General features: G+C 37.9%; 1 protein-coding gene across 1 annotated transcript; it reads right to left on the reverse strand.

The window, feature by feature from the left end:
• Window positions 1-857: 857 nt before the first annotated feature.
• chrna4b (cholinergic receptor, nicotinic, alpha 4b) lies at window positions 858-15,835 on the reverse strand. Its single transcript, XM_088006874.1, has 7 exons — window positions 15,769-15,835; window positions 11,924-12,075; window positions 9,754-9,798; window positions 9,567-9,676; window positions 6,225-7,653; window positions 1,268-1,443; window positions 858-1,175 (listed from the first exon to the last, which is right to left on the reverse strand). Exons 1-6 carry the CDS (start codon window positions 15,818-15,820, stop codon window positions 1,318-1,320), a joined length of 1,914 nt encoding a protein of 637 aa, XP_087863000.1. The 5' UTR covers window positions 15,821-15,835; the 3' UTR covers window positions 858-1,175; window positions 1,268-1,317.
• Window positions 15,836-16,176: the final 341 nt, after the last annotated feature.

The raw sequence follows: 16,176 nt of genomic DNA on the forward strand, positions 1-16,176 counted from the left end.
ACATATGATCAAGTCTAAAAACTAGCATATTTTTAATTTATTTCCTTAACACTATCTATCTATCTATCTATCTATCTATCTATCTATCTATCTATCTATCTATCTATCTATCTGTCATAATATCTACAACTAGACACAGACACACACATTTATATATATATATAATATATATATATTATATATATATATATATATATATATATATATATATATTACATTCACACATAAATATTTATTATTATTGTAATTATTTTCTCACAAAAACGTGAATAAAGTGTGACAACTTTGCTGAAACACGTTGTTTGAGCTTTCACTGTGTCCGTAGTTCTCCAGATAAGCGCGATGAACAAGTGCGTGTTTTCTCAGTGCTCATAACGAGCACGCATGTATTTTGCCACTTGGGCGGTGCGGAGCGGCGAGAAGACGCAGGGGGAATAGTATCTGATGGGAAACGTGGATCGACGTAACACCATTATGTTCACTGTTTCCTGTGTATGCATTGTTGGGCTCCATTGTTGCTTTTTTGGCATATTTTTATTTATTTGCATATTATCAGATGCCTGGTGCTTGGTGTGTTGCATAATTTTTGCATCGTCCTGCATGTGTATATTGTTCAGGTAGTTGACGTCTATTGAAGACCCTGACTGAAACCTCACAGCACGCCACCATGTCCATGTGTATACTTATCAAGGAAAATATTAAAAGTGTATGTGTTTATCTGTGCATGTGGCCATTAATGAAAGGACAGAATGCTTATGAAGCCTGAGAGAACAGACACAATTCAACATTTAACATCAGGTTAGTCACATCTATCTAAAACAAATAAAATATCCATCCCAAGGAAAAACTCAGACAAATTTTCACAGAAACATTACTTTATGAATATCTCATGACATCAGTTCATTGTCAGCTCTGTTCTACCCAGACACTGCAATGTTGGTATTGGACCTCATATTGTCCTATTATTAGCAATCTGGATGTTAAGTCTTCTGGTGTATCAGGATTCAGCTTTTCACATGTTTTATCACAGCGTGACAGTTTGAGCTGTGCAGCTCAGAGTCAGGATGGAGTGGCATTGAAGTGTATTTTCGTTGTTGATCTTTTGCCTTCATAAAGAATGTATGTGTCCACAGGGATCAGTGATAGATATTCCATCTTGTTCCTCAGTGGGTAACCTTTTGATTACAAAGGATAAGGGCAAAGACTGTGACATGGAGTTCCCCGAAACAGAAAGAAAAAAGATTCACAATAAACCTTTTTTTCTTACATGTGACAAGCCTGTCACAAGCCAGCCAGCTCTCATGTTCCTCAAAGCTGCTAGATCATCCCAGCCAGCCAGGGAGGGAGGAAGAGCCCCACAGATCCCAGAATACACACCAGTACAAACATCCAGAGGAATATCCTGTCAATGACCATCGCCACGTACTTCCAATCCTCCTTCACCTGGCAGAAAGGACAAAAACAAAATAAAAAATACACATAGGGATATTTCAAATTTCACACCACACCACTTTTCTGTTTAGCAGCTGGTGGTTTCCATCGTTGATTGATCTGTCTTGAATGGATGATGCCATTTTTCAGCAAGAGGCTGCTTCCTTCTAAATGTCACTCAATCTTTGCCATGAAATATTCATGGTCAAATTATAGAGGTCCTGCTGTTTTATGAATGGCGTCCTGTGGCTGTAGTTCATTGTAATGTAGTATTTCTACTTTTTCCACTGACAGGCATCTGTTCTTCCTGAGTTGGATTTCCACTTCTCCTGGATGTGAAGCAGCGTATCACCGCTACATCAGCAGCTGTGTTTCCATTATAAATGTACAAAAAAACACAACTTTGCAATTGCTGTGTTTCCATTACATAAGAAATGAATTCTTAATTACAATTAAAATCACACGTGTCAATACGTTTGTTCACGCACTACGTGATTAAAAAACACGCCTCTTCATCTTAGTAGGATTAAAGTCTAGACTTTAAGTAGGACACTTCAAAATCCAGGTGTGTTTGAGCGAGAATGATGGTTAGACCTTCTCCTTCAGGATGTTTAGACAGAGCCACATCTATGGTTCCATCAACAACAGCAGGTCATTAACTAGACATATTAAATGCCTAAAAAATTTTAACTGGGGCCTGCCCAACATGTGTACGTCTCTTTGGATTTAGAGTTCTGACGCTTAACCAGTAACACATCCATGCAAGCCAGCAAGCTTGCACCACTGGACTCATGCATTGAGTAAGTATCCATGCAGTTCCAAAATGTTGCAAAGTTGGAGCATTGCACTACCAGAGTCCAATGACAGAAGCTCATAACAATGCATTGCGAGGCCTCTCTGTGTCTGTTTGTGAGACTTGTCACTGCCTGTCTGGCCCCCGTTGCTATGGTAAGTAACGATCGACACCTGGGCTCTCTCTCTCAGTATGGTAGAAAGAGTTTCTATCCTTATGAGAAACCCAGCGTCGGTCTCAAGGACCCTGACAAAAAAACATAAGCCCTCTGTGAGACACTTAGTCTCATTTTTTGCTAATTTTTTGCAATTTATGTCGCCATTTTAACTCAAAATCTCACTAAAAGTAAATAGCTCCTTTCTTGGGATCAAGCTGAATGTTTTGATACCACTTGTGGGGGTGCACGCAGCGGTTTGGGTCGCATTAATGGTGATGGAAGAAAAATAAATGAAGATATAAAGAGACCGCTTATTGGGTGTAGAACAGTAGGTTCCTGCCATGCATTGCATAGGCAGGCCCCAATTATAAAATAAAGCTAACTTTTAAGAGGGTCCAAGACAGCTCCTGGTTGGATGAGGAAAGATACGCCTTATTTGAATAAATTAAAGAGAAGAATACGCCTTTACTATAAAAGTTTGTGCATATGAGGAACAAACTAGATTTGCTTTTGCAACTTTCCAAAGACATCTTTGATTTTCTTTCTTTCTTCTTCTTTTCCATTTGTCTCAGGTAAATGAATCTGTGTTTTAGTGTGTTTGAAGTGTCTGTGTTGTCAATGTTATTTTATACTTTTAAATTTTAGAATAAACTCTGAAACTGTATGACGTGGAGTGTTGACTCTCATCTCTATGTGGCTTTTGTTTCCACACATGGAATCATTGAATCCGGGAGGACAAGAGAATAAAACGAGCCAGAAGTTTTGGCTGATTTTACCATACCACCATACTGAGACTGATCTGCAGAAACTGGTTGGGACAAATGATCTGCTGCAGTAAGAAAAGAGAGCTTTGTAGGAAAAATAGAAGGGATGCCCTATCCAGAATGTCATTGGTTATGAAATGAAACTGCACTTTAACACTGCAGTTTTCAAGCCAAAACATGACTTTGATTTTATTAACTTTAATAAAGTATCTCCTGATGTCTACACATACATGAAATGGATCCATATGAGGAGAAAAGAAATCCTGAATGAGACATGCCTAGTTAAAATGAAATCTCTTCTTTATGCTTTGGTTCAAAGCACAGCACTAGCTTTTTCTAATAGTGTGTTTTTTGAGGCACACAGCAGGAAAAATAGACTATGGAAACTCCAGAGTTGTATTTAATATGATGACAAAATGATTTTGAAGATGTGTATTATGGACATTTTTGTAGCATCAGGAACAAGACACACAGAAGTGGTAATTCAGCAGCAAACACCGGTTTGTCCTTAAATTCAGTTGAAAATGTCTCAGTTGGTTTACAAGCAGATGTAGGTAGACATCTTTCACTTTACATTGCAGAGAGGACATCCTTCTACCTTTCCCAGGTCACAGTGTACTCAGATATATCTCATCTGTAATGTGGAAGGCAGTGAGAATAACTTTTCACTGTAAACTCACATTTAGGATGTTTGAAGGAGAAAGAAACCGAAAGCTTGTCTTTAAAAGAGATCACTTAATGTCCTCAATCTAATTTACTTACTGGAGTTCATAGTGTCCAACATTTTTCCATATAGTTTGACAGATTTAGACAGATTTTGGTAATCTTTTGAAGTGCTCACTATAATAAGTTTCTTAAGGTTTCTTAGGGCCTTTCTTGTTTGTTGGGTATTGTTGGATCTGTTCCACATCCTGTGTGGGGAATATGAGATCAGTAGAAGGTACAAATCCCAAAAACTAAATTTAACTGTTTTAAATACTCTTTTGTATTCATCTCCATAAACATTTTGAATCAAAGTTTTAAACAGATGACAGGTTGCTGGAAGGTTAGCAGTACTTTGGATTGTGTTGTTTTTAAACTATTGTGTATGTTGTTCAGGTTTCTAACTATGCATATGATGTGCACATGGATTTACTGTCTGTTTGGGCAACTACTATTATGCAATATACACTCTGGAGTACATGACAAATGTCCTCTAGGAAATTGGTCCCCAACCTTTTTATTACCGTGGACCGGTCAAGACTTGGAAATTTTGTTGCGGCTAAATCCTGAATAAACCCAATTTGGGTTGTCTTGGCCCTTTTATCGCAGCCTGTGGGGTTTTCCCTGACTGGGAACGAGAACACAACCTGCTGAATGTGACAGCAGGTGACGCGGTGACGTCAGAACAGAGGGGAATCCCAAACAGCTGACATATCGAGCAACTGAGAGTCCGGTGGATATCGGAGATGATATGTGGAAATGTTTATTATTATATGTAAAGGTCATTGTTATATATGTTTATTATGTTTATTCAGTTAAAAATGTTAACTATGAAAAAGTAGTCACCTCCAAATCATAGTGCAGCAAATAGAGCAGCTGCTCCCGTCGTCTTTTATCACCGCCTTTTCTTTTTCTTCGTCTTTTATCTCTTAAAATGACTCCACAAACTATCACTATTGCTTCTACATCGTCATCCGTATTTGGTCATTCTAAATTCCCGTATACGATGTTGGGGGTTTTACTGGATTATCCTCTGGAATCGGTTCGTGAGGTTTGGAGAATCGGCCGACAATCCTTAAATCTTTCCGTCTAAACCAGACTTAAGACTCACAAGCTCTACTCATCTCCTCTCCACTGCCCAAACGACTCTGGTCGCTATGGTAACGTTTACATATCCCTTCAAAATAAGATACAGATGCGCCACAAAAATGAACATTTTTCTTTCGTGAACATTTTAACTCACGATAAAGACTAACGGAGCCCTGAGCTTGTTTCTCTGCAACGAGACGGTCCCATCAGGGAGTGATGGAGACAATGACACCCGAAGTGTTGCTTATATCCACAGCCTGCTTGGTCTCTACGAGGTGAAGCAGTTTGAAGCTTCATTGCCTCATTAGCAGCCGGTCGCCTCATGTTACACAGAGCGGGTTTGTAATGTTTGACTCACCTACCGGTCCGGGATAAATCCATCCTCCTGTCTCTTCTCTGGGCCTTTTCCCCTTTGCAAAGAAACTTTCCAAAGACATCTGATCCGTTTCTTACTCATTTTGCTGCTTGTGGGCTCAATGTTGGCGCGCAAGTAACCGAGAGAATCCGGTTAAAGGATTTTCAAAATAAAAGATCCTCCAGACTTTTATAATACATAAAATGGAAATATTTAATTACTTCTTGCGCGGCCCGGTACCAATTGGTCCGTGGACCAGGGGTTGGGGACCACTGCTCTAGGGGACAAAAAGTCTATTCTATTCTATTCTCTCCCATTTTCAGTCCACTGACCATTTTCAATAGAATGTTTATTTTGTTTATTAAGCCACTTCACTTCGACATATGAGCCTGTAGATATAAAATAATTGTTAAGATGACATAAAACAGCATCTTGGACAAAGAGCCAATTTCAAATGGGATCTTTAAGCATTTGTTCTATAGCAGCTTGCCACAAGGACAAATTTTGTTCCCATTTCTTCAATTAAATCTATAGAAAATTTACCAACAAGTGGATTTCTTAAGGGCAATCAGCTGAAAACTTGGCACAGAGCAGATGCAGCTGAAGGATAATGGATATCTCAGGCCCTGAGTTGTGGCTTTGCTGGATCTTTTTTTTATCTGTTTTCTAATAAAAGACTTAAAGACGTTGTTTGTCTGTGGATGAGAATTTTGTTAGGCCTCACACATCTTCGTTTGTCCTTCACCTTTCAGCTTTCACAAATTACTTTCCACATGCCATGATCAGAACCACATTTAAAGGTAGGGACCTTATAGTTAAGGTCCCTACCTTAACTATAAGCTAAAGTTACCTGCTCTTTCTGCTCCTAACTACTTGTTTTATCACCAAGGCTTTTTGAGTTTTAAAAAAAAAAAGTAAATTCTTATAACTTACTGAAAAGTCTGCATCCTCTGCTTTGAGATGGTCTGCGATGTACTGAACTCCCTCTATGGCTCGTTGCATAGCTGGAGAAATTGCTGGAATGGGAGTATCTTGTTGGGTGCTTGCTTCTTTGGTTGGCACTCTTGTTGGGGATTTGGCCAAGTGCTCCATAGAGACAATTTCTTTCAGCTGCCTTGGAGACCCCAGTAAGCCATTATCATGCAGACAGCAGTACTGGAAGCTCTGTGAGCGGCAGAGATGCTCAGATGTCGGTGGAGCCTGATCGTGCTGGTTGCACATTTGCTCCACGCTTTGGGAACGGCCGTTGAGGGACAGAGAACTTGGCTGCTCACTGGACAAGTTGTGAAAGGAGCCCAGAGGCAAAGTCGGAGGCAAAGACAACTGAGAGGCGCACATGGTCGCAGAGTTGTGTCCACGTAGGGAATGCTTTTCTGTGAGGACAGAGTATTTGGCGGAGGCCGATCTGTGGAAGATGTTGGTGCTGAGCGGATGGTCATTACAGTGGTCTTCTCGGAAGGAAGAAGGTGGAGACGGTGAGCAAACAAGGATTCTCGGACTGTCGGTTGTGGTTTTTGGGAGCGTGTTGTCTGTCTGTGTCATCTGTCTCAGCTCTGTGTCCAGACCAATCCAAAAAGCCTGCGAGTTGTTTGTTGTGGAAATCATGGTCGGGCGGTGCATCATCTCAATGAGCTTCTTGCAGTGCTGCTTCGCCGTTCCTGGCGGACGCTTCATGAAGAGGACTCGAGGAACCAAGTCCAAGAAAACTCTGCGCACCCAGTGAGGCATACCATGAGTTTTGGGCGACCGGTGATGCACATTCAACACAAAGACCGTGATTATGATGGAGAGTGTGACAAAGACCATGGTGAACAGCAGGTATTCACCAATCAGGGGGATCACCAGTGATGTGGACGGGATAATCTCTGTGATTAGCAAGAGAAACACGGTTAGGGACAGTAGAACTGAAATACATAAGGTGATCTTCTCTCCACACTGGGATGGCAAATAAAAGACCAGAACAGTCAAACAGGAGATGAGCAGACATGGGATGATCAGGTTGATGGTGTAGAACAAGGGAAGCCTCCGAATGATGAAGTAGTAGGTGATATCTGCGTAGATCTCCGTACAACACTCATACTTTTTCGTGTTGTACTTGCCCACTGCATTGATGATGACCCACTCGCCGCTCTCCCAGTAGTCCATCTGGTCGACATCACTGGCCATGCTGATCAGGTCGATCTTGGCTCGGTCATAGGTCCAGGAGCCAAATTTCATTTTGCAGTTCTGCTGGTCGAAGGGAAAAAATGTGACATCTATGCTGCACGACGACTTGTAAATGGCTGGAGGCTTCCACTTTATTTGACCATCATAGAACAGGTGGGCTTTGGTGAGGTGAGTCACAGCAAAGTCGCCGTCTGCACTGAAAAAGAGAGGGGCATATGGGAAAGACGTTTATCTCTTTGCCATGATGATAAAACATTGTGCGTGTTGTGCTGACTGTTTCTGAACATTTGGTGCATTTTGGATTGGCTTAGGTTTTACCAATTCTCAACCACATCTCTACTGCATTAAAAAAAATAAGTAAAATGGAAATAACTACATTGTTACATTTGAAATTTCATACAATAGGTCCTAATAATGGCAAAAAGATTTATTTGTTTTTATTAATTTAAATAGGATTTGCTGTGATTGTGAATACACATTTATTAGTGTTGAAGAAACAACACAATATATTGATGTTCCACATCAATAGTTAAATAATTTTGTAATTAAATTATTAATACATATGACAAAATATTATAAAACTACAAATTTAGATATTAGGTTTAAATTTGTGTTGTTTGATAAGTAGGCGCAAAAAACTCATCTAAAGAAAAATAAAAGTTATCAGTAAATAATTCATAAATGTTTTGATGCCAGTTTTGATGACAGCTTTGATCTGGTGGAGCAGCAGCTGTTCAACTCTCCTTTCTTTAATTATCTCCCTTTTTATTTGGCTAATCTCTTTGTGGACACTAAAGCTTTCATTTCATTGCAGATTTGCCATCACACACCTGAGCGTCACACACACCCCATCATCCGAGTCATCTGAAGAATGCATCTGTAAAAGGTTGAAAGCAACAGCTCATCCTACATAAAAACATTTTATAGTATGAAAAACAAAAAAATATGTTGTTGGTCTCCTGGTATCTCAGCCACAGTAAGCTGTGCTCTGCATGATGGATTTTTTATCATAAAGTTCTTTATCTGTATTTCCATTACAAATGGGAGCAAAACTTTGTCTATATTCTGCTAAAGTCTAAGCACATAATTTCCGCAAGAAACGCAATTCAAATCAGTAAATGAACAAGTTTGCAATAAGTCATTAAAAAACACGCTGCACCATCATCGCCATCCTCCTCCAACCACTTTCTGTTGTCTTCTTCTTGGTTTGTGCCAGAAGAAGTAACATCTGGTTATTGATCATGTGACTGGCATAGCTAAATGTAGCTAAATTACAGCACTCCCGACCAAAAACAACAAATCAGAGCCAGAGGGAGGGTCTTAACGCTGTCAATCCAGCTCATGTACACGCTGCTTAATATGTTAATGTCACAAAAATGACTTACTCTTACAATAAAACCGTTTATTTGTTGTTATTTGTGGCCATGCTAACTAACGTTAGACTTCAGTGCAAAGACCTGCCTCCTGGCTCTGATTGGTTCTGGTTAGCACTGGGAGAAGGCAGAAGAGTTTGATATTTTTCACAAATTATCTGTCACAACATAGTGACAGTTTTAACAAATATGTTAGTAAATATATCTTGAAGTTAGTTGAATATAGGTTTGATTTGTTCTGAATGAGCCACTCCTGTTGCTTTATAAAAGATAAAATAAGGATTAAAATATTATGAAGAAAATCTTCAAAATGGTTGCCCTGCTGTTTCAATTAAAACTACAATTATGTATTAACAACAACATGTTTTTGTTCCTGGAGCAACTTTTTAAAATTTAGTTAACCTCCCTGATTTTGAAGCAAATGAACCTTTTTCACTGCGGACACCATATCTGCTGTTGCTGCCGTAGACACAGTCAGTTACAGTTCATCCCTCACTCCTAACAGCACGTATTACTTTCTAAGCTTTTCCATTAAAGCTGACCTGATTCACATTCATTTCCATCAAATTACTTTGTGAAATGGGCAAATGACAAGGAAAGAGATTCATCACGTTCTCCTCCCGTCACGCCATCTGTTTGGAGTTAAGTCATCAAAATCTGGAAGTGACTTGACGCATGATTTTGAAAATGGTGACAGAGGAGTGGTTCTAGGTGATCTACTGAAACTGATCTGTACTTGTTGTAGAGGACGATATCAGGTCTCCAGATGATCTCTGACGGGATGCGTATTGACGTGACGTTTTCGTATTCCTCCGGGTTCCAACGGAGTTTGTAGTCGTTCCATTCCTGCAGAAAAACAACCATTATGTTCATGCATTGCAGTGTTAGATCAGCGTTTATCTGGTTCTCTCATAATCTCTTACTTGCTTAACCCACACGTTTGTCGTCATCATCTGGTTCTTCTCATCCTTTTAATAGAAAGAAAAGTAATTATTGCAGCTTAAAGTTCTTCATAGGTAAATACATCAGTAGTTCCAGAGGTTCATTGTGTAACACACCAAGAAAATAAAAATATCAGCTTCCTGCAGAAGGGCCCTGCTACTTTTCTGGAAAGCTGCTTTCTCCAGCTCTTCCCCAGCAGCCTGTAAGATGAGGCAGTCAGCGAATACACTCCATTGGAAAAGACAATTTCAGCTGGAGTTGACACAACCAGGCATTTGGAGCAAGCACTGTCAGCTAACTGAATGTCAAAAGAAAAAGAGGACATTTTTCCCTAAAGTAAGGCAGGGTGCATAATGTATAAGGTCCTTTAAGCAAACTGTGTGGATATATACAACTGTGTTCCATGCATATATGAAATAAAACGTGGATGTGTTGGAAACTGTGAATGAAGATATTCTGGGAAGACGTAATGTGACTGGATATCTGTTTGGATGACAGCTGTGAATATTTACTGCGTGCGTTAGCATTATCTGGCAACTGGATTTAATTTGGTGGAAACTAATAGAATCTCCTTAGTTGTGGTTTCATTTCCGCTGATAAGTGATCTGTCTCAAAATGCGTTTTACTTTCTCGATGACGGTTCATGCTGGCTGTAATGAGTCTGGATAAACAGAAGGATTGCAACTGAAAAGACACATTCATTTCTGCAAAGGAACATAATGGCAAACCATAAACCCCCCAGTCCCCCCATGTAGTGTGATTTACTGTGGAAGCTAATCTCCTAATTAGCTATGGAGCTTTCAAATGTGTGTTACCAGTACAATTTAGCCAATATAGAAATATATGCCAAAGATAAAAAGTTACTGTAGATGCTACAGTATAAAATAGTTTATCAATGTTTATACATGCCAGCAGAGGTGGAAAGGGTAAAAAATGTAGGCTACTCAAGTAAAACTAGTTATCTTTGATTTTAAAAAGTTTCTGTACTTAGTACCTTATTAAATTTTTATTTTAGTTGCTTTATGATGAGCAAAACAAAGTTCAACTCATCACAAAGGAAATGAGTACATATTGGTCAAACTGTTTTTATTTAAATGGGCACATTTATAAATCATAAACAACACAAAATATTATGTGTACTTTTAATGGACATTAATTCCCAATGTCTTATATCAGCTGCTGTTTGTTACTCCCATTAAATAGTTTGAAATAACCGACTCCAAACTAAGCCTGATTTTCTGTTTTCAGCTTTAATCAAAACAAATTATTATCACAAGTACCTAATAAAATTGACATTTACATTTGTTGTTAAAATATTAAAGTTTACAATGTATGATAAACCTGTTGCCTTTCTCATACTTAGAGTTAAACTGATGCCTTAAGTACAGCAAAATCTTTTCTTTTTGTCAGAAGTTAACTTGAACTAAACTTGACAGGTTTTCATTGTTCCTGTCTTCCCATTGATGCAACACCATGAGAACTTATTACAATTTTTTTTTTAATGTAACAGAGTAAACAAATTCAAGTTAAAGTAAAAGTTCTGGTTTTGTAAACAACTCAAAGGACAAATTAGACAAATTGAAATTACATCAATAAATGTAAATGTAACTTATTACTTTCCACCCTGTATGACAGAAAATATATTTTTTCCACATTGGGAAGTGCTTCTACTTTCTACATTATCCATACAGGAGGCCTATAGGACAGTAAAATATTAATGTTTTTATTTGTTTTGGTTCGCACAATGAGTCTCTGACTATTTTAGTCATAGTACTGGCAAGAATTTAAAACTACTCTCTCCCCTGGTTTTTAGTAAAAGACCACAAGTCTTTTCTACTGCTAGTGCTAAACATGTGTGTTTGCTTTGTTTGAATTTACCCAGAATGCCCTGTTCTGTGGGTTGCTTGGAAATTTTAGCTTTGAGGAGGAGCATCATCCATGGAGATTGAAGGATTTCTCAAACATGCATGAAAGAATCAAAGAATCACTCTAGGTTTGTTTTTGAATAACGTTCTAAAATAATGGAATAATGGAGAGGAGACAAAGCTCAGAAAAGTTTATTTTACATACAACTGTCTCTTTAACTGTTGAAAATGTGGAGTCAGGAAGCAGTCCAGAAAAACTGTAACAAAGCTGCTTGGTTTCACTCACCACATCAATTAGCTGAGCAATAGACAAGCCGAAGTGGACCAGCACCGTGTCTGAAGTGTTTTGCACAGGCCGAGAGAGCTTATTGTAATGCGCAAACAGATTCTGAAGAAGCCTCTCTTCAGCATGGGCACGAGGTCCAACCTGGGAGTACACTGAAGGAAAAGAAGAAGACATTAAAAATCAATAGAAAAAGCTTTGACTTTCTGCTATACATGTGCAAATTTCTTGCAATGAGTTTCTGTTTTCATATTCATGCTTGAAATAGACTAATCTTGCATTGATTCGAATGCATATTGCTTTTCCTTTACAACACATTCATCCTCTGTGAATTTAGCTGATGTGGCTCCGCTGAAGAACACAGACTGTAATGTGGAAGGAGGGTGACCTCTATTATACAGGTGGCCTGTGGTTACATGAGACAGTATCTGGGAGAGGAGACAAAGGGACGCGGGACAGGAAAAGCAAAAGTGGACGGATGAGTGTTTCAGTCAAAATGCCCCTCTGCCTCCCCTATTCCATTTTCATTGGACGTTATTTGATTTTTTTTTTTTTGCTGGTCTCTGATATTTCATTATGTTTGCCCAAAATACATTTTTCAATGTCTCGTCTTTCTTTACTTGAACTCATTGTGCAAAAATATCAATTGTTCTGAGGCTCAGGAACATTTTTCTGTCTCTAACAGTTAGCTTAGTGACCTGAAGGAACAGGAAGGAAAACCTTCACACCCCTTAATTTTTCCCACATTTTGTTGTATAAAATATGTATCCCACATAAATCAGAGTATTGTTTTTCTCACGCAATGTCATGACATTGCAAAAATAAACCTTTACAAAGATGTGTGATTTTTTCTAAGTTAAAAACTTGTTAATCCAGTGTTTTTAAACATTCAGGCATGACAGCTTTTTAAAATGTTTTTCTTTTTCTTTTTTTTTTGATTACAATTTTACAATTAATGTAAATGCAACTAGTGTTTCTCTGTTAACTGCTCTTAGGAGCGTGGGACTGAGAAGCAGTTCATACCAGCAGTTCCACCAGGTGTTTGCTAACTGCACTCAGATTTGTTTTTGATAACAATATAACAAAAAGTTGATTTTACATAATTACACTGCAGCTCCTGTTAAAGAAAAATAGACTTTGATTCATTTTAAACAAAACAAGCAGTGGGAAAAAACCGAACTTGAAACAGTTAGAGGGTGTGAATAGTTTCAGGATGTATTTTAACGGGTGTGTTTGAACAACATGAATGAAGATGTTTGTATTAACTCGTGTTTCAGATTGGTGACACAGGTGTTGCCATCACTGTGCCTCGCTCACATCTGCTGCCCACTCAATCAAAACTGATGGACTGTCCTTTGGCTGGCTGAAGACTGGCTTCTGCCATTTTGAAAGGATTTGGATCAATATCTTGTTAAACTGATATGTCTTTTTACCCAAGCTCCTCCACCACAACCCAACCCTCTGATTGCTGTTTGAACCTGAGTCTGTTTGACAAGTCCAGACGCCTGATAACCTTGAAATGTTTGTGCATGTTCTGATGGAAAACTGATGTTTATTATTTTTTTCTTATGCATGCCAGGTCAGAGACATGTGGGTTGATGTATTTAATAAAGAAGTGACGTCCCAGATGACTCCAAAGGTGCCTTGCAGCTAATGGGATTGGATGGGAGAGCTCCTGTCCTGACAGTCTGTGTGTGACTGATCAAGATTTGTTTGCTGTGACATTCTGTAAGTCTGCGCTCTCTTTGATCACTGTGGCACCACCAGCAAAACAGGATATATGACTTCTAGGCTAGGCAGATATATATATATATATATATATATATATATATATATATATATATATATATATATATATATATATATATATATATATATATATATTTAAATATATAATAATGTTTCAGCGATAGTGGTTGACTTTATTTAATTAAAAACCAAAACTGTAGAAAACACATTTTGTGTTCCTAAGGTTGTGCTTTTGTCAGAGATTATGAATCATATTGGGAGTTTAGCCTTCAGCACTAAAATCTTTACTCACTTAATGAATAGCTGGACTTTAAAAAGATTACTTGGGTTAGAAGAAGATTGGAAGAAGGGTTGAATTTTATTTTTCATAAAGGCAAGTCCCTCTGCTCCCTTTTTGATACAAATAAATATTCTTTCTACAGTTAAATAGGGACAAAAATACTATAGGCAACATTAGTATTCACTGGGGTAACCCACAGATACATAAATACCTTAAATACTTGAAAATCCCTCTGAAAACACTTTTAATTGTCTCTTTCATTAGTTCAAACACCAAATATACCTTAATATACATTAGTACACAGTAGAAACCATTTTGGCAGTTTAACACCTACAATCTTCTTTACTTCCACTCTTAGCTATACATCCAATTAGCATCAAGAAAACAAATGCAGGTCTTGGATTGGTTGCTTTCCAAACGCCAGCCAACAGCATCAGGTAGCTACGTTTAGGTGTTTCAGCTTCCCAAGTTGCATTTTCTTTTGAATATTTTGATATGAGCTACAAAAACATTCACAAAAATGTGGGTTTTTGGAGAATTATTGGGAGTCGTCTGTTATAAGAGTATGATCCCAAGCTCTATCAGATAGTGATAAAATAACAAAGTGTTGTAATACGATTCAATGCAATTTAAAACACAGCGATATGATTAAACACGATGCGATGTATGTTATGATCATTGTTTTTGTTTTGTTTTTCTATTTTTTGTATTTGTACTCACTTCTGAATTCCTTTAAAAGGTCTTGCCATATAGAGTTAATTTCTCTGTGCTCATTATTGTCAGAAAGGTCTTGCTGTACAGGTGCTACTCATTAAGTCCTGTGTTTTAGTTCATCCTCTGTTAGTGTATTTCCCTCTTGGTTTATAGTTTCCTCTCTGCCTATCTCAGTATCATATTGTACTAATTAGTATCAGTGTCTCCTCTCCCAGCTGTTCCACATTCCTCTGATTAGCTCAGCTGGATCCAGGTAAAAGTCCACTACTTCCTCATTATGTAAGCTAAAAAATATGACAATATAATTCTGATACAGTGTGATCTAAAGCTATCTAATGTGGTTATTTGAAGTAATGCAATACAATACAGTATTTAATATGAGACAATATAAAATAAAATGTCTGTTATTACGTGATACTATGACATACAATCTGCTTCAGTGTGATGTACAATGTAACAATGTGATTCAAAGTGATATGTGATACAATACCATATGATGAAACTCAGATACAATATGATATATGATTTGATACAATATATGTGATATGATGGTATATAATTTGACACAATAAAGGAATCTGAAGCAATATAATACAAAAATAATGTAATTATGTACAATATGATCCAATACAGTGATTTACTATGATTCCTAACAATATGCTGGTAGGTAATGTGATGTAATCTGATGTGTTATGATATAATATAATGTGATATAATGCATAACTATGCATTGATATGATACAATTTGATACTCTGTAATGTGGCAATGAAATATGATACAATGGGATATGATGCAATGTAATATGATATGGTGTGGTGTGATTATTATATGCAAGGAAACAAGATGTGATAACTGAGATGCAATAAAATACATTATGGCATATTTTGTACTATGTGATATAATTACAAAATAAAACAACAAAACCAAAAGCCATACTATTATATGTTATTATGTGATGCAAAACAAAGATTCATTGTTAAGCTCATTTCTGTCTGCTTCTCTTTTTGTTTGTTTGTTTTTCTGTTCATTTAATATTTTTGGATAGTAATCTACATTACCAGAGGAAATCAGGGATGACACAGCTGAGGAAATTAAATACCTTACCTCTTGGAGTTGCAGCAATGAAAACCAAGCACAGGCAGGTGTGTATTTCCATTGTGGCTCCAGCAGTTTCCAGCCGTGTCCCTGAACTTTCCTCTTAACTTCTTTTGGATTTCAGACCCGGCGGTTGCTCATCCTGGAGGCTTAAACAGCTTTAAACTCTGTCAGCTCTCCACAGAGCAGCTTCAACAGCCGGAGAGACAGAGAGAAATCATATCAGTGTGTGAGTGTCCAGTTGTCCTCAGGGCTCCATCTGTCCATCGCTGCAGCTGGTTGTTGTTTTTTATAGATGTATATATTTACAACTGATTAAATGACCAGAGTCATGGAAAGTAGCATCTCTGAAGCTAATTCTGAAAAGTCTCTCCTCATTCGTCTAGAGTCCTTCATCCAAGTGTAGCTCATCCTTCT

This window comes from Poecilia mexicana, unplaced genomic scaffold (assembly GCF_051168715.1).
Source record: "Poecilia mexicana isolate PSO_F unplaced genomic scaffold, ASM5116871v1 scaffold_7, whole genome shotgun sequence".
In the NCBI taxonomy this organism is placed as follows: Eukaryota; Metazoa; Chordata; class Actinopteri; order Cyprinodontiformes; family Poeciliidae; genus Poecilia; species Poecilia mexicana.

Excerpts from the sequence above, each read along its gene's own strand:
- chrna4b (XM_088006874.1), bottom strand. The coding sequence starts at position 15,820 with ATGGAAATACACACCTGCCTGTGCTTGGTTTTCATTGCTGCAACTCCA. Across the intron at positions 12,076-15,768 it reads CATTGCTGCAACTCCAAGAG|TGTACTCCCAGGTTGGACCT; the intron begins GTAAGGTATTTA and ends CTTTTCCTTCAG. Across the intron at positions 1,444-6,224 it reads CAGAGGATGCAGACTTTTCA|GTGAAGGAGGATTGGAAGTA; the intron begins GTAAGTTATAAG and ends CCTTTCTGCCAG.